The sequence below is a fragment of the Zonotrichia albicollis genome, chromosome 4 (genome assembly GCF_047830755.1).
Source record: "Zonotrichia albicollis isolate bZonAlb1 chromosome 4, bZonAlb1.hap1, whole genome shotgun sequence".
Lineage (NCBI taxonomy): Eukaryota > Metazoa > Chordata > Aves > Passeriformes > Passerellidae > Zonotrichia > Zonotrichia albicollis.
In genome coordinates this window covers 70,033,421-70,055,249 of record NC_133822.1, presented here as the reverse complement: position 1 = coordinate 70,055,249, position 21,829 = coordinate 70,033,421, and the positions used below count along the sequence as shown (strand labels likewise).

The 21,829-nt window shown below is 40.2% G+C and overlaps 1 protein-coding gene across 1 annotated transcript in view; it reads left to right on the top strand.

The window, feature by feature from the left end:
- Nucleotides 1–21,829, top strand: part of PRKAR2B (protein kinase cAMP-dependent type II regulatory subunit beta) — a 75,429-nt gene that overhangs the window by 25,724 nt on the left and 27,876 nt on the right. Inside the window, exon 2 of the mRNA XM_074540053.1 lies at nt 4,413–4,448. Coding sequence (XP_074396154.1) covers nt 4,413–4,448 — 36 coding nt within the window. The remainder of the gene's footprint in view (nt 1–4,412; nt 4,449–21,829) is intronic.

Below are 21,829 nucleotides of genomic sequence, written 5' to 3'. Positions count from 1 at the left end.
GGCATTTTGGCTTTGTGTGTTTTTCTCCAAAAGAGCATCACCTGGAGTTGCTGTAAGTGTGGCAGGGGAGTGAGCAGTGTCCTGCTGTCCCCCAGGGCAGCTGCAGGGAGTGGGGTGTGCTCACCCTGGTTTGGGGTTCCCTGCTCTCTGCAGCACACCTGGGGATGTGCCTTTGCTGTGGTTTGCAGACCTGCAGGAAGCACCAGGTTACAGCTCTGGCTGTCAGAGAGTGCTCAGACGTGTCCTTACCAGCCCCTGATAGGCACAGCCTCTTGAATCCCAGGCTTACAGTCCCCGACTTCTTAGCAAGGCTGCACATCTAATGTCTGTGATGCCTTTAGCTTTTTATTCCAGGTGACATTAATGGCACAAGAATCTCTGGCAGTTTCTGAAGCAAAACCATTTAAATTGTGAGTTTGCAAAAAGAGACAGCTCAGGCTATCAGAACAGGTTAGCCATCTAGAGCATGCCCAGTTAGGATCCTTTCACAGCATTATCTTAGTCTTGATTCTCTACAAACCACCCCACAGACTCCAATTTCCTCATCTACTTACAAAGTTATGCTGCTCTTGATAATTTACCAATTATTTATATTTACTTGCTTGATCTGTATTGCCAAAATATTTCGGAAGCTGTACTTCCATACAGTTCTCTGAGCAAGGATTTTCAAACATGAATTTCAGTTGCTAACAAGTGACAGATTGTGGAATTCTCTCTTATGTAGTGCTAAGAATCAAACTACTGGAACATGTCACATAGGTTTGTGCACTTTCAAATGGTAATTTAATCAAAGGTTCATCAGGATACAGATCTCTGTTATTTCTCTCTCATACACACTTACCCCACGCCCTGATAATTTTCTCCTGTGAGGTTTGTAATAGATTTTGGTTGAAACAAAGTAGAACATGAAGAGTCACATTCAATAATGAAGTGACGTCATGCTTATAAGCAAGAATCTCTGTGTACAGCTATACATTATTTGTTGTGATGCAGCACTCTTTCTGATACTGTAAAAAATATTAAATGTCACTGGACATATTCTGAATTTACCTGTATGTCTGTATATGCCTTTTATTGGGAAAAATGCTGCCTTTTGCAAGGGTGAGGTTTTGCAATCCATGAGTTTTGTTCCTTCTGTATTTGCACAGGTTAGTGAGGATGTGTGTGGCACTCGAGTTACTGAGTTGTTTTTCTAGCAAGTTGTTTGAATTGAATCGTTTTGAACAACCAGCCCTCAGCATGATGTGACTATAACCTTTAGGAATAAGTGTATTTTTGCTGTGGAGCTACCTTCAGTAGCCACGTGGCCATTGCCTCATTCCCTTCCCACGTTTGCTCCTGCAGGAACTCCAGAGCTGTGAGCTGCCTGTGTCAGCCCTGCTGCATCTGGCCCGGTGTCTGGGATGGGGCAGCCCTCCCTCGAGGCTGCCTGGGCTTCCCCTTGTGGGGAGCAGCCCTGGGAGCCTGCAGAGCCCAGAGCCAGCTGCTCTCTGCTGTGCCTGCTCTGAGTCCTGAGAGCCTCTGTGTGCCCATGGCTGAGAGGGGAGCAGAGTGTTGGGAAGAGCTGGAGCAGCGGCAGGGTGGAAATCACAATGCTGAGCACCACTTCTGTGTGTGTGTGTGTAGCTCAGGGCTTGCACCTGTGGATTTGAGTACAGTGTTCCTGTGTCCTGGGAGTGGGATTTCAAAGCTGCCCTCATAATTCAGCCTGGATGCCAAGACTGCCTCCTGGCATCCCTGTCTCTCTGGGTGCCACTTCCACCTGAGCTGTGTGAGTCAGGACAGTCATCTCAGTCCAAACCTGAGAGTCAGCCTGGCTCAGATCTCAGTAAGGATGGGGCTAAAAATAAATACCCAGGGAAGGTGGTAATCACAGGCAGAATAAATAGTGTTTCTTCCCTGGGAATCTCTCTGCTGTTCCTGATGCTGTGTGGCTCCAGGAGGAGCATTTAATATCCCTCATTGAATATTTCTGCCATTGATTTGTCCATTTGTTTCTGAGACAAGAATTTCCACTTCTGACATGTTTGAAAGATAATTTAGTATTTGTTTTATGCCTCAAGAAAAATGCATTTTCGACTTTCTTTTGCCCTCCTTAACTATGCTTGCTCTGCCAGACATGACCTGGTTGACCACTCATCTACTTTGTACTGAAAACACCTAAATTCCTGTAGGGCTGATTATTATCTGAGACTTTCTTGTATGCTAATGCTTCCACCTTTCTGGACAACAGAAGTATATTGTGATTTGCTACCAGAAAAATAGAGAGTAGTTCAACTTGCTCCATAGCAAAGAACTATGGGCCCTGTTTTTAAATCTCCCAGTAACACATTTGGATGACCTCCATGAAATCCCAGTCTGGGCAGGAAGGCTTTGTGTGGTTGCTGCTGAAACACTGATTATTCACATAAGCTCAAAAATAATTGCTGATCAAGGTTCTGACATTCTTGCTATTTTTTTTTTCTAACAGTAAATAATTTGTAAAATCTGTTGCACAATAAACTAAGCTTCTTGTAGCCAAATAAAAGAGTGAATTTAGAATTATGTAGCTGAAAAAGAACCTTTTTCTTTGATAATCCCAGTAACTTGTTTCAAATTATCTTAGTTTTGTGCTACATGTTCCTTTTTTTTTTTTTTTTTTTGATGTACTGAGGTAGCTGTCTAGAGGAGTTAAATCTTCATATCTGCAGATTATGTACAGAGCTGACAGCCAAAGCCCTCCCTGAGTTTGGGGAAGGCTTCTGAATGGGAGCAAAACATTATTTTATGCTTTCTTGTTAGAAATATGTCAGATTCCAATTTTTTTTTAATATGAACACATCTGCTGAGACCTGCTGCAAATTTTCTTGCTTGAGGAAACAACTCAGCCGTCTGATGGTGACAGTCATGACTGATGTCCTGAAATGAATTTGGCCCAGAACAGTAGTGACAAAATAAACAGTTCTGAGGAATCAAGCAGCCCCCATATTACAAAACAGCAGTTGCATAAAATATGCTGTCTGTTTTGATAAAAATGTGTCTACATTTTTTGTCTTTTTATTTAAAGAAAAATTATTCAGGGGCACTAGAATTCATGTTTCAGAATAACTTTGCTGGTTATGTTACTCTTGTGCTTGCCTATATATGTGTTTGGGGGTTGTAACAGCTTATTAACCAAATAATAACCTTATTATTTCCTTCCTTGTGACTAGCACTCCAAACCTCTGTAGTTGGGTTTCCCAGTGTGTTTTTTTGCCACTTGGACCTGTCACTGCTGTATGTACTTGTACAAACCATCTGTGGCTGTGGTTCAGAAATTGTAGCTTTGCTCTGGTTTTTTGTCCCCAAAGGAATAAGAAGTCAGTTTGCATCTCTGGCTGTTGTTACTGTCTCTTCTTTTTTCTCAGCAATTTTTATCTTTTGGCTTAGGTGTTCAAGACATGATGCATAATTCCCATGTAAAATTCAGTGGGTTAAAATAAAAAGGTTAATATGTTTCATTTTTCAGTTCTGTGTAAACATGAAGCACAGTTTTTAAGGTTGAATATTAATAAGCACTGTAAGGGCATACATTTTTAATGTGGCTGCTGCCCACATTTGAAATTAGGTCATTCGGATTTTCTTCTTGCTCTTTATTCCAGCAGTTAATATATCACATGAAAGTAGAGTTCAAGACCAGTGGTTTTTACTAATTAGAAGTCTGAAGGTTGTATTTGGAAGGCAAAACATAAAACTATTTATCTATTTTATCTCTAGTAACTCTTGAAGGAGCTGGTAAACCTAGAAATGAAATGGAGGCAAAGCCATGTGTTAAGTTGTGTTTTGCAGTCTCTCCCAGTTGGAAACAAGACAGGAGCCTGATTGCAAATGTTTGCAGCATGCAGTTGGAGATGTGCCAGGATGGCACTATAAAACATTTGCACTGGGGTTCTGGTGGGAGTTGGCATTGTTATTGACTTACCTAAGGAGTTTTAAAGGTTAGTCAAAGCAAAAGTTGATCTTTTAATGGGATTACAAATTGATCTTTTTCTCTATAGGAGTATCTTTAGTGCCTGATTTCCAATAGGTATATTTTGTAAAAATTAAGTAAATTATTTTCCATACCCTGCTTGCATTATTGTTTGCAAGATGCCGATTTCTGTGCGCTCCATAAATAATGGAGATGCAGATCTAAATGTTTCAGATCCACTCATGAACAGCAGTAAGTAACAGTAACTCCTAGAAAGCTGAAAATGGTCTCCAAAGCTTTTTAGTTACTATGTACCATCTCCTGCAAAGCTACTTAAAGTGAATGTGAATGGGTTCTTAAAAACATACAAAAATAATGCTTATCTGATGTTTGTAGTCGTCACACTTGGAATGAAGTATAACATTGTTATGTTTAAAGCAAGCTAGACTACTACAAAAATAATCAAAATGTTTTTTTCTTTCAGCTCCAGCGGTAAACCGATTCACCAGACGTGCATCAGGTAGGCTGAATGAAATTCCATTTGTCTACATAATAGCTGAAACACTATGCTGACACTGATTGTCCTGTAAAATGTAATATGACATTTGTCAAAGTTCTTTAAAGATGTCAGACTTGGGCTGACCTCTAAATTGTTACCTGCTTCACTGAAAAATGTAGCCAAGGTTTCAGGTCGCGGAACTTGCACAAGCCCTTCTTGTTGCTGTGGAATTTATTAACAACCTAAGCTTTTTTTTAACCCCCCCCTCCTCCTTAAAGAAAATAATTTCAGTTCTAGCAGATCTGAAGGCTGAAAGCAAGACCTGAATGTAATCTGGATGTCAGCAGGGTTACCTTGCTTACCCCACAGACAGCCTGAAACTGCAATTTTCTGATCAGCTATGCATAAAGAAATGTTCAGCAGTGTTGGAAATCTGTGTTTCCAAAGCCAGGCTGGTTTGTGTGCATGCTGTGTTGCTGTGCTGTGCAGAGCTGGCACACTGGGTCTGGAAGCACTGTTCCCTTGGTGGTGCTGTGTGGTTCTGTTGGGTGTGCACCTGCCTTGCCTGGTGCTGGTTTGTGCATTCTTCAAGATAACTTGGTCCTGCTGGCTCAGAGGACTCCTTACCTTATTTCCATTACATGCCCTCCACATTATGTATCATTGAAAATTAATATTCTTGCCCTTTCCTTATTGTTCTGCTATGTTATGTCGTTTAGGCTTAATTTTTGAGGGCTTTTTTTTTTTCTGAATTTTGAGCCCCAGAATCTGGATCTTACTTGTTTGAAGTACTATGAATCTGAAAATGTGGCATAAAAGTCACCATGAAATGTAATGAGACTCATGGCTGACTCATAGGAGTCAGGAGAGCAGGAGATGTGAGCTATTCCTAGTCATTTCAGTATGCCATATCCAGTATAAAATGTTCTTTGTTTTCAGCTTCAGGTCATTTTTAATAAACATATTTCATAATGCAGTAATTCTGTCCAGACTTCTTGTTTTGCTATTTACAACTTCAATCAGGTAGTCCCTTGTCAATGTAAAAATAGTTGTGAAGATACTCAGGATTACTGAGGAACTGCAGAGGAAAAAGGAGGTTTGCAGGATTGGTGCATGGCAAAGGAGGTTTGCATTATATTGGTGCAATATAATACAATAACACAATGGTCTTTGTTGGAAGGAACCTCAAAGATCACCCAGTTCCAACCCCCTGCCATGGGCAGGGACACCTTCCACTATCCCCGGTTCCTCAGAGCCTGTCCAGCCTGGCCTTGGACATTTCCATGGATGAGACATCCACATCCACAGCCAACCTGTGCCAGTGCCTGACCACCTTCACATAGGGGGCACAAAGCAAGAAAATGTAATTAATTCTAAATATTCTGATGCTTTATGTTATGATAATACTTCATGAGGTACTGTAGTTTGAAATGAAAGGGATGATTTGTTAACTGGTGCTCAGCAACAGTGAGCAGGCCTCTATGCAAATCACATTTCATGTTTTAAGGAGAGTTCTGCTGTGACTGATTGATAGCTGACAGTAATGAATGCAGTCCTTCTAACAGATGTGTGATAAGCTTTTGCATTCAGAGAGTTTGATTGTTTGAAAAGCTAATACTTCCACACAAAAAGCCCCCAATCGGTTATTCTTAATGTTTATTTAATATTAAATTAACATTTATTTTTAAAAGGAAACTAAAAGCATGCTATAAGTCTGAAATTTTTGTGCAACTATTGGGGAAATAATTTCTGTGGGGAATTCATATTTCATGTATTTTGGTCTTGTTGTGAGAGATAGAACAGTTATCTTATTCAGAATAATGAGTCAGGTGGTGTAGTAAATCAGATGTAAATCATGTGAATACATTTCAAACTAGAACAAGGAAATGCTGCAGTCCACTATGTGTACTATTTCATTAAGTTTGTGGTAGCTTTAATAGTTAAAATTTCTATTTTTTCAAACAAGCCTGTGGAAGGTGATAGTTCTTACTTATCTTCTTAAATGATAAATGACTGTCAGAGAAGTAGAGTACATTTTAGAAAATTTATTGTTAAAATATAAAATTAAATACATAAATCAGACTATGCTGATAATATAAACATTTCTCAGGGATGTTTGCAGTCATAACCATGTTTTTGAATCCTTTGTTTTTAATTGAACAGTTGTCTGTAGATTAAGACAATCAAGACACTTCGCAAGGGGAAAAGCTAGATAGTAGCTGTTGGGTTTGGGTTTTTTTCTGCTTGGTATCTTAAGAACCTTCTGTAGTCAAAGCTGGTTCTCATGTTTAGGAAATGCCATATGTATTATGTAGGCAGACCAAATGAAATGTAGGTTTTTTTTCCTCAAATATGAACTTCTCCTAATTTTAGGCTGTTTGGCTAAGAGCTATTTTAAAATTTGAAATGTGCAATATTGTAGATTCTTGACTGCTTTTGAAGATTTTCTTCTGGTGAATATTTCTCCAAGCTAGTGGTGAATATTAGGAGAGTTAGCTCTAGAATGTGGTTTCATGTTGCATGTGATTAATGATATTGCAGGCTGATTCGGGGAGTGTGTGACTTCAGGGTGCCTTTTTGTCATGCCCAGAGGTTCTCTCTACTTCTCTTGCACAGACCTAGGAGCTGTGCTGCCTGAGGATGGATTGGTTTAAATAAAGCAGAAATACAGGAGGTTCTGGTGTGTTGATTTGCATTGGGTTTCCAACACTTCCTCACGGAGAACAGTAATTCTCTGCAATGGGTATTTTGATGTTGCTGTTACTCTTTGGGTAATGCCTAGTATTTTGCTTGGTTGCATAAGATATAGTTATTTTTCCTAACTGAGCTAAAAATTAGGCACCCAGAGCTTAATTGCTGAAGCACCTACTGAAAATAATACAGCCCAGCATTTATTATTTAACAGCTGTTCCTGTTAACATGCTGAGAATGTATTAATGAACTGTCGTTGGTATGTAGAGGAAAAAAAGCAGAAATAAGCTAGGATAAATTAGCTGTTCTGGAATTCCACTTCTTAAAATTTATTGAGCTCCCTAATTAGATATCTCTGATGTGTGTTTATTCATATGTATGTGTATATATGCAGTGTGGGCTCTGTACATAAAATACACTTAAAGTGCTGGTGACAGCTACTCATGGGCTGGTTAATAATGCACTCCATTGTTCTAGGCTGTGCACAAAGAATAATAGATATCACACTCTTAAAAGAGGAGTTTAGTAAGAAGAGGAGATTAAAAATACTTTATAGAGCTAGAATGAACAATGAGACAGCTGCAAGTAGTTAATCCTTATTTTTATTTTCAAATCTGGTGGCACTAAGATGAAGAGAAAGGAAAACAACGGTTGAGGCAATCAAGAGACTTGGATGTGGGAAAAAAGGGGAGCATGAAGGGCACCCCTTTGTCCTTCAGACAGGATGTGGGAGGTTCTGTGCAGCGTCATGCAGGGGGAAACCTGGGAGCAAGTTTGCCAGAACAATTTATTATTCTTCTTTGTGTAAGTTGCCATTAGGAAGAAAGTGACAAAATGAGAGTTTTGGTCTGCAGTATCCTGAACCATTGTGTTGACTGGATTAGTCATGGCCAGAGTAGCATTTATATATATCACTGCTACTTTTCAATTTAATAATTCCTACAGGAAGCATGGCAATGTACTTAAGTAACATGGTGAATTTTACTGCATTTAGGACTATAGGAGTTCTTTTAGTGAAAGAATGGCTAATTGCTTCCTGAAATTATGGAAGAGCATAGGTGATATCAAAAATTAAATGGTTAAATATATAAACTAGTATTTAGGAAGAGCAAATCGACATTGCTAGCCAAGAATAGAAAATGTTCCTAGGAACAATATTTCACTTGTGATTTTCAATCAACTCAACTATATTGAGTTTTTCTTAAAAAGATTGGCACCCACTTTCCTGTGGCATATTAAAAATTGTCAGAGAAAGGCAGCACACTGAAATGAAGTGCTAATCCCTTTTATAGAGTGAGGCAGAAGCTGGGATTGTACCAAAAATAGTGGTGTGGAATTAAATGACTGTAAAGTCCCCTTTGAAATGCTCAGGTAGGATGCAGTGTTGTGGAAGCATATCAAGTGGCAGAAGAGAGAAGAATGAAGACCTTTATTGATGAACCAATAATTCCAGTTCTTCAAGAAGAATCACTGGTTCTCCTTCTTCTGAGTGATGAATATTCCCCAAACTGAATTCAAGTGATGTTGGATTCACCTTTGTTCATTATCCACGTGTAGTTAATCCCAAAGTTCAAATGTCCAATATGTCACATTTTTGAGAGAAGCAAGGACACAGCTGACATACAGTGCAATCTAACACTAAAACTCAGTTAAGCACTAAGGCTGCCATTGTCATGGTGAGGAGAACCAGAAGAAAAGGTGCTGTCAGAATTTGAGACTGTATCTACATTGCATGAACAGAGTACAGTAAAGAAAGCATATTGTGCCTTGTCAGGGTCCTTCTTACAATTGACATCACTTTAACACTCAAATCCTTTGCTGAATAACAGCAAGGGTGTGGTGCACTGAGCTGCAGGCACCTTAGAGCCACTGGATCAGGGAGAAAGCTGTGCTTCAGTCTGCTCCTGGTCCTGCTTAAAGCACATACGTCATAGAATATCCTAAGCTGGCAGGAAAGCACAACTCCTGTCCCAGCACAGGAGACCCCAGGAGTCACCACATGTGCCCAAGAGCATTGTCCAAATGCTTTTTGAACTCCATCACATCTGGTGCTGTGGTCATTTCCCTGGGGCACCTGTTCCAGTGCCCAACCACCCTGTGGGTGCAGAAAGTTTTCCCAATGTCCCACCTAGACCTCCCTGGCACAGGTTCATGCTGATCCTTTGGATCCTGTTAGTGGTCACCAGAATGAAGAGATCAGGGGCTGCCCCTCCCCTTCCCCTTGTTAGGAAGCTGGAGAGAGCTGTGAAGTCTCCCCTCAGTCTCCTCCAGGCTGAATAAGTCAAGTGACCTCATCCACTCCTTGGCTTTCTCCCTCAGACCCTTCACCATCTTCATAGACCCTCTTTGGAATAATGTAGATCTTTAGATCTTTGTGTTGAGCACCCAAATCTGCCCCCAGCACTGGGAGTAAGGCTGCCCCAGAGCACAGCAGAGCAGGACAAGCCCTTCCCTTGCCCAGCTGGTGCTGCTGTGCCTGATGCCCCAGGACATGCTTGGCCCTCCTGGCTGCCAGGGCACTGCTGGCTCTTGGGAATGAAGAACTGATCTCAGTGATCTGCCCCACGACACTTCTGGGTCTGTGCAAAGTTAGTGATAAAGGCTGTTTCCCATGCAATCTATAATTAATTGATCCAGCTTCCTTTCTTTAGTTCTTCTTGCATAGACTATTTGCTGTGCACTTCCTCTGCAAATGAGACAGTCACAGAAGCAGGAGTTTAATTTGCTCATTTCCTCTTATGCTTTCTGGAAATTTGAGAAAAGTTCCTGTAGAAAAATGAAGTGTTAACATAGGCCTAGAGATGCCTAAAGAACGTGAACACTTGCCTCCACTCCTAACCACTGTTTTCATTCAGAACATTTGATAAATAACATCATGATGTTAAACTGGGGAGTGTTTGTTCCTGTCTTCTTGTTACCTTAAGATTTGTTGCTTTTTATGCAGATTTGAAGAAGAGCCTGTGTGCTTAGAAGCTCTTCTGCCTCCTTCCAGGTTCAGTTTTTTTGGCTGTTCTAGTGACAGATTCTGCCCATGAAACTTTTTCTTCTCTCAATTGCATTGGATGTACACAAAAACTCTTCTATACTACAGTGTATAGTTGGACAGTAGTATTCTTGTTCAAAAGAAAACAAAATTTAGGCTATCTGCATTAATTCAGGGTGTTTTAAAGTGGTACATATTCAACTTTCATTTGTTCTTCTTTTAAAACAACAAAACCTGAAGCATAGATTCTAGCAGGTTGTATCAAAGTGATTTCTTGTATGTATGATGAGCAGAGCTTGAAAATGAATTTTTCAGAGCCCATTGATGGAGCTGAGTTACAGAAATAGGCAAACTGTTGCAAATCAATGTGATGCCAGGTTTTAGATACAGCTATGTTTAAGCTGTTTTTGCCATTAAGACTTAATAAAAGAAGAAGAGATTTCGTGAATGCATACTACAGGGCAAAGTTTGAGGTGGTGGAGGAAGGGAGGAAAAAGGCAAGGAAAGGGGAAGAGTGAGATGTGGGAATAAGTACATAAGCCTTGTGCGCTGTGATAGGTTGCTATAGAGAGGGCTCTCAATATTTGTCCCAAGGAGGTGGCAGGGAATGAAGGAAGTAAACAAAAAACGATTGGCCTAGTTTTTACACACACAAATATTTACGCTATATCTTGAGGAAAACTCTTGGACTAAATACTTAGTAAAGCAATGGACTAAACTGCACTGGAATGTTGTGTTATCTCAGAAGTTTTAAAGAAAGGTAACACCTTTTCTTGAAGGAATAGAGGTGTTATTCATACTGTAGCACTGCATAGATGATTTAGATGGTTTAGATGATTTATTGAAGTTTCAACTGTATTTCTGTGTTTGTTTAGATGTCCTTGCAACCACATATTTCTTGACTGCCTTTATAAACTGATAAAATGTGCAGAGTAATCATTTTTAAATTGCACAAGTTGGTAAAGCTAGATAGCAACTGTTTCTTTAGAAAATAGGGGAGTTGTGTTTTGAGTTCACAAATTACTGTGTATCCCTCTTTATGGGAAATTGTAGTTTTTCCTGCTGTCTTAGTATAACCTTTGGAAAGCATTATGAGCGTGGTTTTGTATCAATAAAATTAATCATTGCAGTTTTTTCAGCTATTTAGGCTGGTCTTGTTTCAGACATATGAAACATAAACCAGAGATTGGTGTTGAAATACAAATCAAGTTTGTCTTTAGGCACTGTTGCCCAGCCTGTTTGAGGAAGAGCTCAGACAACCTAGCAAGGTATCAAGTTGTCAGACTGATTGACCAATACTTCTAAATTCATTTTTGTATGTAACTGGTACCTAAGATGGGTATGGGAAGGTGTGTTTGTACATCAGCCCTACCTGCAGCCAGCAGTGTGGCCTCATCCATAGCACTGTTTGGGAATGGTCCTGCTTGGGACCATGCCAAGGACTGGACTGGAGCCTGGCCCGGGTGAGTGAGTGTGGGGGAGGCAGCGGTGTGGTGGATCTGTTCTGACATGGAGGAAGTGCTTGGATAATGCCAGTTCTGAGCCAGAGAGAGGGGTTGGATGATGCTGGTTCTGAGCTTGAGGGAATGGTTGATAATGCGGTTCTGATCTGGAAGGAGCAGTTGGATAATGCTGGTTCTGAGCCGGAGGGAGCAGTTGGATAACACTGGTTCTCAGACAGAGGTAGCAGTTGAATAATGCTGGTTCTGAGCTGGAGGCAATGGTTGGATAATGCTGGTTCTGAGCCAGAGGGAGTGCTTGGATAATTCTGGTTCTGAGCTGGAGGGAGCGCTTGGATAGTGCCAGTTCTGAGCTGGATGCAATGGCTGGATAATGCCGGTCCTGAGCCAGGGAGAGTGGTCGTATAATGCCGGTTCTGAGCTGGAGGGAGCATTTGGGTAATGCCAGTTCTGAGCTGGATGCAATGGTTGGATAAGGCCAGTTCTGAGCCAGGGAGAGTGGTCGTATAATGCCGGTTCTGAGCTGGAGGGAGCACTTGGATTTGGAGCCGAAGGCAATGGTCAGGGCAACTGTGGTCAAGTTGAGCTCCATGCTGAGCACTTTTGGCATGTGATTCACTCCCTCTTTTTTAGACACTTTTTATTAATATTGTTCCTGTTACTGTTCTTTCCTTATCTTTTTTCTCTTTCCAGTAAATTGCTCTACTCTCAACCCATGATCTTTTTTGCTCCAGTTCTCCTCTTTAGCCTGCTGCAGGGGGAAGAGAAATGAGTGACTGCCACATTGGTTTGGAGAGTCTCAGTTGGAGCACTAAATTCTTAAACCTCAACAGTCATACTGTGTTTTCAGTTCTAACCTGCTTCTAAGTTTGCTTTCATTATTGATAATCTCAGAAATCCCAATAACACATGATCAGAGAAGTGAATAATCTTCCAATGCTTTTATCAGGATGCTCATAACTCATGATTTTGAAACAAATAAAGTAATGGGGGGGTTTTTTTGAGTGAGAATGTATCCATGTTGCTGAAGGAAAGAGGAAGGATTTAAAAATAAATTTAGAGCAGATGTGTATTGATAGTCATTATTAATTAGTTCTGATCTTTTTTCTCTAAAATATTTCAGTATCTGTGTCTATGATGATCTCTTCTTTGGCTGCTGTGCTATATTGTTCTTCCACACTTGTGTTAGATTAGGGAGATATGGTCCCTCCACGGTAACTGATAGAGCATGAATCTGTAGGCTGTTGTATCTGCTTACCAGTTTTCCAAAACAATTCCATTCCATCTGTGACTTCATGTGGTTTGACCTTCATGCTACAGAAGATTTATTCTGAAGGATAAAAGATGAGTAAGACAACGCATGTTTTACATAGCAAGTTGTTCAAAATGGAATTACAGTATTTGTTCTATTAATGTGAATGCATCCTTAAGGGGCTAAGGTGAATAATTTCTTTTCTTGTTCTAATAACAGTTTTGTGTGAAAGTGAAAAAGATGGATTTGTGGTGTCTTCACAATTATTGTGAAGAATTATAATGAGCATGCCAGAATGAAAAATTGCTACAATTTTTCTTTGCTACAATGCCACAATCCATTCATGAGGAAAATTGTATATATTTATTACATAGAATAGGAAAGAGTTCTCATTGAGAAAATAAAGAAAAATGAACTTGTCAGAGGAAATATTAAATGGAAATGGTAAAGCCTTGTTTAGTTTTCTTAAACCTGAGATTGCATGGAAACACTAGCTCTTTCCCCTCTAGATACACAAGAAAATAATGAAAATGTGGAGATTCACTTTCAAATAACCAGTCACAGAGGAGGAAACCCCATCAGCCTAAACTCAAAGCTTCAGTCAGTCTTTGAAAACCATCTTTCACTCTGAACATCATCTACACACTGCAACAAAATTGGGAGCTTCTATCCTTTACATTGTTTTGCATGCATCTAGTAAGTGATGAGTGCATCTTTTAAGGCACAAATTCAAGGCCCACTTGTCAGCCTTTTCTCTCCTGCTGTCACAGTCTGAGCTTTGGAAATACAGCTTCTGATTGGAGCAGTACTGTAGCAAAACTGTGCTCTCTGAGCTGGGGACTTGGAACACTGAAAGGGAGAAGTCCTAAATAATAATTACTTTCAAGTCTCTTATATCCTTGCCAGTGAGCAAGAGGAAGAGGCTTTTTTTTTTTGGGTAGCATTGATTTGGGGACTACTTTCACCCCTATTCTCTTAGGTCCACAGCTGGGTACACGTACTCTTTTGTTCATTTTTTTGGTCTATCCCATCATAACAATATATTACATGTAGCAATATATCATCATAGTAATATACTAATATCAAGGATGGTTTCGTAGGACACAATTTAATTTTTTCAGGCATTTTCCTTACTGAGAAAATAAGCACTAATCTTATTCTTTATTTGAAAAAAATACCTCATTTATGCTGTCCATTTGGGAATTAGTTCCTGGGGAATGCCAGCCATCACAACTTTGAGGTTTAGGCTCAAATAGATGAAGTCAAAGAATCAGCCAACAGCAGACAAAAATGTGTGTGTATGTATTTATAAAAAACATAGCAAAATGTCTCCCTATAAAATGTTTTAACTACTGTTCTGTAGGATTTTTTGACATATCACAGAATTAATCATATTTTCTCATGGTTAGTGAAGGAATGTTTCAAATGAGAAATAGCTAAGAAGGAAAAAGAGAAATACTTACGCCTACTGTGTGGCATAATTACACTGGAAAAGATGAGATCCTAATCTAAAAGATCTTCTTGAGGTGTGCTCCTGGGATCAGTTTGTTCGTGAGTAATTACAGCAGAGAATCTAAATTGTCATTGTGGTTCAGTAGTGCCCAATGACATGAATATGTTATTGCATGTTGGTGAAGACTGTACGTTTTGTTAATTGAATTTCTTGGCTGTGCAAGTCAAACCGTGTAGGAAGAACAAGGATGGAGTGCTCCATTGCTCATCCCAATATGTGTGGGGCTTGTTAGACCTGCACAGTTGGCTTCTTTAATATGCCATCCAGGAAACTGGTCTGTTGCAAGGATGAGGAAGGGAAAGTGGAACAGTTCTTATGGGTCAGTCCAAGAAACACAGTCCACCTGCAAAAAATACTAAAGTACTGTTGGAGAGCTGCGGTCACGCAGCTGTCACAGTAGCAAAGCAGAGGCAGGAGCAGCACAGTGTGACAATAGCTGATACACTGGGTTAGCAAGGCCTGGGAGAGAGGAGTAGGAAGCCTGTGCTTGACGCAGTCAAAAAGAACAATTAAGTGGGATTCAGATCCTTTGTGGTACGCCTACCACCAAGTGCCCAGCAGCAGAGCTGGTTGGGTGAGACACCCTCACTGCCTGCACTGTGCACATCCCATCTCTGCAGAAAACCTGCCCTGGAAGGGAGGGAAGATTGAGACATGTGATGATACAGAAGCTGTGCTGCATAAAGGAGACAAAGACTGCCTGCCATGAGAGGCTGCTTTGCTGCAGTCTCACACAGGTGTTAGCTATGTGTATCTCCATGCTAACGCTCTGTACCTGCTGATCTGCAGCTCCTCACACCTGACTCTGAGCCAGTTCCTTAAAACCTTCTGCACAGAACTTGACTGTGGAATGCTCAAGAAAATGTAGATGTAAAGTTAAAAGCAACAGGAATAATTTAATTCCTGTAGATGCTCTGGCCCCCACGACAATGGAATACTACTGTCACCTAATGTAGAACAAAATGTAGAACAAAAAGCTGTCCCGAGAAATTTACATATAAAGCAATTAATTGAATGGCACACAACCTTATGGTTTATGTTTTCCAGCTTTTTAAACCAGGTAAAAATATAGTGTGTAACTGTTGGTGTAGAGAGATGCTTTGAGTGGAACATGATGTTCATGATTTTGTTTAAGACAGTATTAATTTGGAAAAAATGTGTGACAGTAGATGCAACCCACTAAGTAACCATATTTGCTATCCTTGCCTAAAATCCATAAGCCATTTTGTCACATACTATCATTCATTTATGTATTCTGACTTTCTAAGTAGAATTTCTTACATGTTTTCTTTCTGAGTAGACCTTTTGCAGACAAAGTCCCAGGGATGCCAACTAGCTTTCTTTGTCAGTTATTGTGATGATGATTTCCCAAATTATTCTTTAAATAATTTTTCCCATTTTATTTTTTATTTTGGTGATCAAATAAGTTGAGGGAGAAAACAATTGAAATTGTGATATAGTGCACTGACACTTGTTTGAAATGCTTGGTTTGAATTGCAAATTTTTCAAGAGTGTGCTGACTTTTCACAAAACAAAAAAGTAACATTTATCAAGGTACAGAATGTTTTCATTCTATTAAAAAACTCTTTTCTCCTATACTTGGCACTGGAAAGTTTTGTGCCCCTCACTACAACAAAGTGTTCAGTTTTGGGCCCCTCACTACAAGAAAGACATGGAGGTGCTGGAGGGAGTCCAGGGAAGGGCAGTCCAGCTGGGGAAGGGTCTGGAGCACAAGCCCTGCAAGGAGCAGCTGAGGGAGCTGGGGGTGTTCAGCCTGGAGAAAAGGGAGCTCAGGGGAGACCTTGTTGGTTCTACAACTGCCTGAAAGGAGGCTGTGGCCAGGTGGGGGTCAATGTCTTCTCCCAGGTGACAAATGATGAGGAGAAATTACCTTCAGTTGCACCAGGGGAGTTATACCTTGGATCTTGGGAAAAATAGATTCACCTAAAGAATGGTGAAGCCTTGGAAGAGGCTGCCCAGGGAAGTGATGGAGTCCCTGTAAAGAATGAATTGATGTGGGACACTGATATGTTTAGTGGGTATGGTGGTTTTAGGTCAAAGGTTTGACTTGTTGGTCTTGGAGGCCTTTTCCAACCTTAATGATTCTATGATTATTTAGGTAACTGGACTTACGTAATTTTGATTACTGAAAAATGCCAATAATACCCATAACTCTGGCATATCCATAAATTTCTGGCAAATAATTCTTAGGATGCACTATATTGTGGTTCAACTCTGACCATAATGTCATTCTTATTTGGAGCTGGAGGAAGTTTTTTCAATATCTGTGACATTTTCAAAGCTGAAGCAAAATCAGTTTCAATGATGGGTGACTTTTAGTTTAAGAACTGTATATGTGACAAAATAGCTTTAAAATTTATCATTAAAACCTTTGCATTAGGATTGAATTATTAAATAGAAAAAAAACCCTTTACACCAAAAGTTATAATTGACTGATCATGAGTTGCCTTTTCTATAATGCATTTTTAGACCTTTGTATTGCAGACTAGGCCTTATTTTTTACAAGCACTAAATATGCCCCATCAATTTCAATGAGAAAGGAGGTGCTCAGCTGGGTGGAGGCTGAGTTCACAAGTGGTTGTATTGTCCAAGAGAGGAAGCAAATTTCAGGGGCATTTCTATTCATTTGACACTTCTCATGCAGGGCTCTTTAATCAAAACACACAACAGAGGGATCATTTGCAAAGGCATTATTTATATGAGCAATTGGAACTGTCTCTATTTATAGACTGGTTGCAATCACACCCAACCACTGGGTTTCTTAGTGCATTTATCATACAAGTGCTACCAGCAGGAGCTCTGTGTTTACTTCCCAACCTGCCATTTTTAACAAATACTTCTTTTTGTGAAACTTCTCTGTTTTTCTTCCTGGTGTTGGTTTCGTGACTGCAGAGTTAAAACTACCACTGTCCTTCCTTCCTGAGGGTAAAACCAGCGCACTTTAATGACTGGGCTGTGAAATTGCACAGTGGTGCAGGTGGGCACAGCGTACGTAAGTGGCTTAATGGAAAGCAATAATGTAACCCTGGGCTGGCTGCATTAATGGGAGCAATTTGTTACCAGCCATTAGGGATGTGCATGTGCACCTTCTCTAGCACCAAATGTTTAGCATCATAACTTTTGGAGGGTTTTAACCTGCGTTTTTATTTTATGTTCTGCACAAAATGAACTGGGAGTGGCATGGCTTCGTGTTGTCCTCTTATTTTTGGGGAGGATTGTGTCCAATGAAGAGCTACTGTTCTGTTTTCCAGTTGAATCATGTCTGTGGTTGGCAGACAGACATGTATTGGGAACTGTCTGTTGTGTCTCTTTTAACAGAGATACTGGAGGGGACAGATGCACCAGCACAAGGGAGCAAAGTCTTTATCTCTGGTACATCTGCCCTTCTCTGTGTCCCACAGGCTGCCATGCTCTCTGTACAGTGCTTTTATCTGGTGTCTCTAATTCTTTAAGAGTCACAGAATCATTACCAGGCTTCACCCTTATGGGTATATTATGTTAAAAACACTTAACTTCGTGAGGGCTTAAAAATATGCTGGGGCCCTTCTGCTGTACCCACTGAAACCTGTTGCAATATTTATACATTTTAATAACTGATTTAAAAAATTTTTAGTTTTCAAAGGTAAGTATATTTTTCTGAGAAGTTATGAATGGGTTTATATGATGAGGAAGATCTTAAAATTTTATCCACAGTTCACTGATTATTTTATCTTCCCTCTTACACTGAGCCTTTTCTTAGGTTTTCAGTGGTGACAGCATAATAAGAAACACTTTATTTTTAACTGTTCTTGAGAAAGAATAAAAGAAAATATGAAAAGCCTGTTTCTTACTAGGTATGCTACAGTAGGAATTCATGCCTATTTTAGATAGTTTTGTTATCATCAATAAATTATTGTGTTTTTCTCTGGTCAATACTCTATGTGACTATTGACAGTGTCTCCATACATCCTCCTCCTTACTGCAGATCACACATTATTTTCCCTTGGCAGTACCTGCAGGGACTCTATACCTGACCCCTCATCCTTGAGGGAGGAGTGGGTTACAGCACAAGCTGCAACAAATTCAGAGAGGTGTCAGATCCTGCAGCCACTTTGCAGAGTGAACCATTTTCTGCTTAGGCAGATTTTCTTCTGCATGATGGATCCTGTTCTTTTTGTTTAAAGCAGAAATGTCTTTATAATTTATGTCCATTGCTGTGAGACTTGAGAAGTTTAAATTCCATCTTTGATCCATATGAGAACTATTTTCATTGCTTAGATAGTGATGCATTCCTGATGAATGCTCTATTCCCTGTTCTCCATAATTCAGCAAGGGAAGGCCTCAAGTGCCCATGTGTCACGGGAGTGGAGCAGAGAGAGCCAAGGCTCACCTGGTTCAGGTGCCTGAGGTTTCAGTGACCCTCTTGGTCACTGCCAGGGGCAAGGACCATCTGTGCATCTCTGGGACAAAACTGATTGGGATGGGGTTCCTAAGATGACTCCTCAAGAGTGTTTTTCCACTCTTGTCATGATTAAGATGAGACCAGTGGAGCCCATGAGCTCCAAGTCCTGTAAAATGGATGAAGCTTCTGTGCTGACACTTTGTAGCACTGGCTTACCAGTCTACACCAAGATATTAAGCATTAAGATATTAAGCAGTTGGGCCCCTCTCTACTCCAGGTGCTGGAGAGAGTCCAGAGAAGGGCAAAGGAGCTGGGGAAGGGTCTGGAGCACAATTCCTGGGAGGGAGGAGCTGAGGGGGCTGTGGGTGTCCAGCCTGGAGAAAAGGGGGCTCAGGGGAGACCTTATCACTCTCACAGCTGCCTGAAGGAGGCTGTGGCCAGGAAGGGATCTGCCTCTTCTCCCAGGCAGCTAGCAACAAGAAAAGAGGACATGGCCTCAGGCTGTGCCAGTGGACACAGTTTTGTTTGGACATCAGGAGAGATTTCTTCACAGAATGGCTTATTAAACACTGGAACGGGCTGCTCAGGGAGGTGGTGGAGTCACCATCCCTGGAGGCGTTCAAGAAAAGGGGGAACATGGAACTTGGTCGACAAGTTGGTGACCAGTCAGAGGCTGAACTTGGTGATGTCAGAGGTCTTTTCCAACCTAACTGTTTCTGTGAAAATAGTTTCAAATAGAAGAAGTAGTTTTTTTTACCATAAAGCAGTAATGAACTCTGGTCCCTCTAATACTGGGGGCATCAGGAGGCCAACACCAATAGCATGCTCAGATCTACAATCAATAGCATTTCTGTCTTTTATGCATGTGGCTCTTTGCAGTTCCTGAAGCTTTCCCATATTGTGATGATCATTCTGTATATTCCATTATTATCCAGACTTTTCGGTTTCTTCATATTATTGATTTGTCTTTGCGCATGTCTAAGATGGAAAATATTCACCAGAGACTTGAATCATGTATACACTGGCCTGTGTCTACTGTGCAACTTTGAGAGCTTCAGCTAGCTGTAAATAACTTTCCCTTTGCTTTACACGTTGGCCCACTGAAAGGCCCCTGAGAGTATAAAAAATCCCACGCTGATTTATAAGTGTTTACACCAAGTGTAGTACCTTCAAATTCATTTGTCACAGTATTCTAAGCGTGGCACTGCTTATTTTCAACACTTGTAGCTTTCAATTTTTATTGCTTTTTATTGTTCTCTATTTCTTTATAATTAGAATAGCTTTATTTAGCATGCCAGCAGTGGGTACCTCAACAGCCTGATTCATTCAACTCAGTGTGGTTCATTCAGCCAGAATATTTTTGCTATCTCCTAGTTGTGCTGTTATCTTGGTAAATTTTACACTGAATGATTATTTAATCATTAAACCTGAAATTTCTAGAAGTCTGGAGGGAACTCTATACAAATTAAATCAAGAAGTTCTTTAGCAGTGCTGCTTACAGATGGGACATTTATAAAAGAATAGAATTTCCTTGGGGTTCCTTCATCTTTCTCTATGACCTTCATTATTCCCTCTAAGTTTGATCTCTTAAAAGAACATTGTGTTACAAATAATTGTTTTGGCCAAAGAAGCTAGATGCCACTCTGTCTTACAATAAGGGTTCATTTATTCTTTGGTAATTAACAGAGTTTTTGCTGAAAAGCAGCTGTAGGTACTTCATTTCCTGGGAGAAAAGAGCTATAAGCCTGAATTCTAGCACCTGGTAAAATGAGATGTTAACTCTTTAATTTGTGATGTAATTCTAGGAGCTTTTGTGAAAAGTGGTTACCTGGGATACAGGATTTCTTAGGATATTGGTTTCGGTAAATGTCAAGTGTTTGGCTCGGGATCTTCAGTATTTTGCCCTTTCAATTTTAAAGGAATTGTAGCTTACATCTCTTCTCTCATGAAGTAAAAATAGAAATAAAAATATTTCCTCCCTTCCATTCAGTAAAAGGAATTTTATATGTTGTTTTCCTGAAAGTATGGATCTCTTTTGCATGCACAGCAGTTTCAAGAGGAAACCAAGTTAGAAGCACATATTTTATATTTAGTTTTCAAAATGGCAAATGCACTTTTTTCAGAGGTTTTCTGATATGGATTCAGTTGCTGAGAAATTTTCTGTATTTGCACTGATGTGCTTTTTCCTGATGCCTTACAGTTTAATTTTCTGCTGAAATGATGTGAGGTCATGGTTGCATAGGGGAATGCAAGAGCTGGTTCCAGTGGAGATCCTGTCTGTTAAGGCAAGACACTAGCAGTTGAGGTTTGTGTAAGAACAAGAAAATCTGCAGAAAATGGAGAATACTGGAATATAGCAGGAACGTATTTGTGGAGATGTGCTCAGCTTTTTCCAAACAATGTGATGTAATTATTAAAAATTTGCTGCAGAAGTCAGGAGGCCATTCATGCAATTCAGTAATTTCTTTTTTAGGGGACAAAGCTCAATCTTTCTTGATCAGCTGCAGGTGGAGGAGGATGCTTTTGTCATCACAGTCATTTAGGTATGGAATAGACTGGGAAAGCCTATGGGAAAGTTTGGACTGGGAAGTCCAAACCAGCTATCTTGTCAGTCTGATGCTGTGTGAGGTCACATTGCAAAGTATTCATCAGTGAACTCCTCCTGCACACATCTGTTATTTTCCTGGGGTTCATCTTTTCCTCAAGTGCAGAGTGGCTTTAAGTAAACACTGAGAAAATGGAGTTAAGGGATAGTGAACATCATAAAAGAGTAATGCACCTTGGAGCATCCTATGTGTGCTGACACCTCACCCAGCCATTTAGCATCCTCTTGGAATAGTATAAAACAAGATGGAGTGAAATGGCACTGTGGAATTCTGCAAGATCCATAGATAGAAGAAGAAATAAAACTGCATTTACAATATGCAGGAAAAGCATAAATATGTTTGTGTGTTTACCCATTTAGTCTTTTGAATACAGCAGTATTTCGTTCATAATGGTGCCAAATGTGTACGTGTCGGAGGAGTGGAGGGTATTTAGAAACCTGAAAATAAAAAATGCTCCTTTTTTTAAAAGTCCTCTGAGTACACTGTGTGCATTTA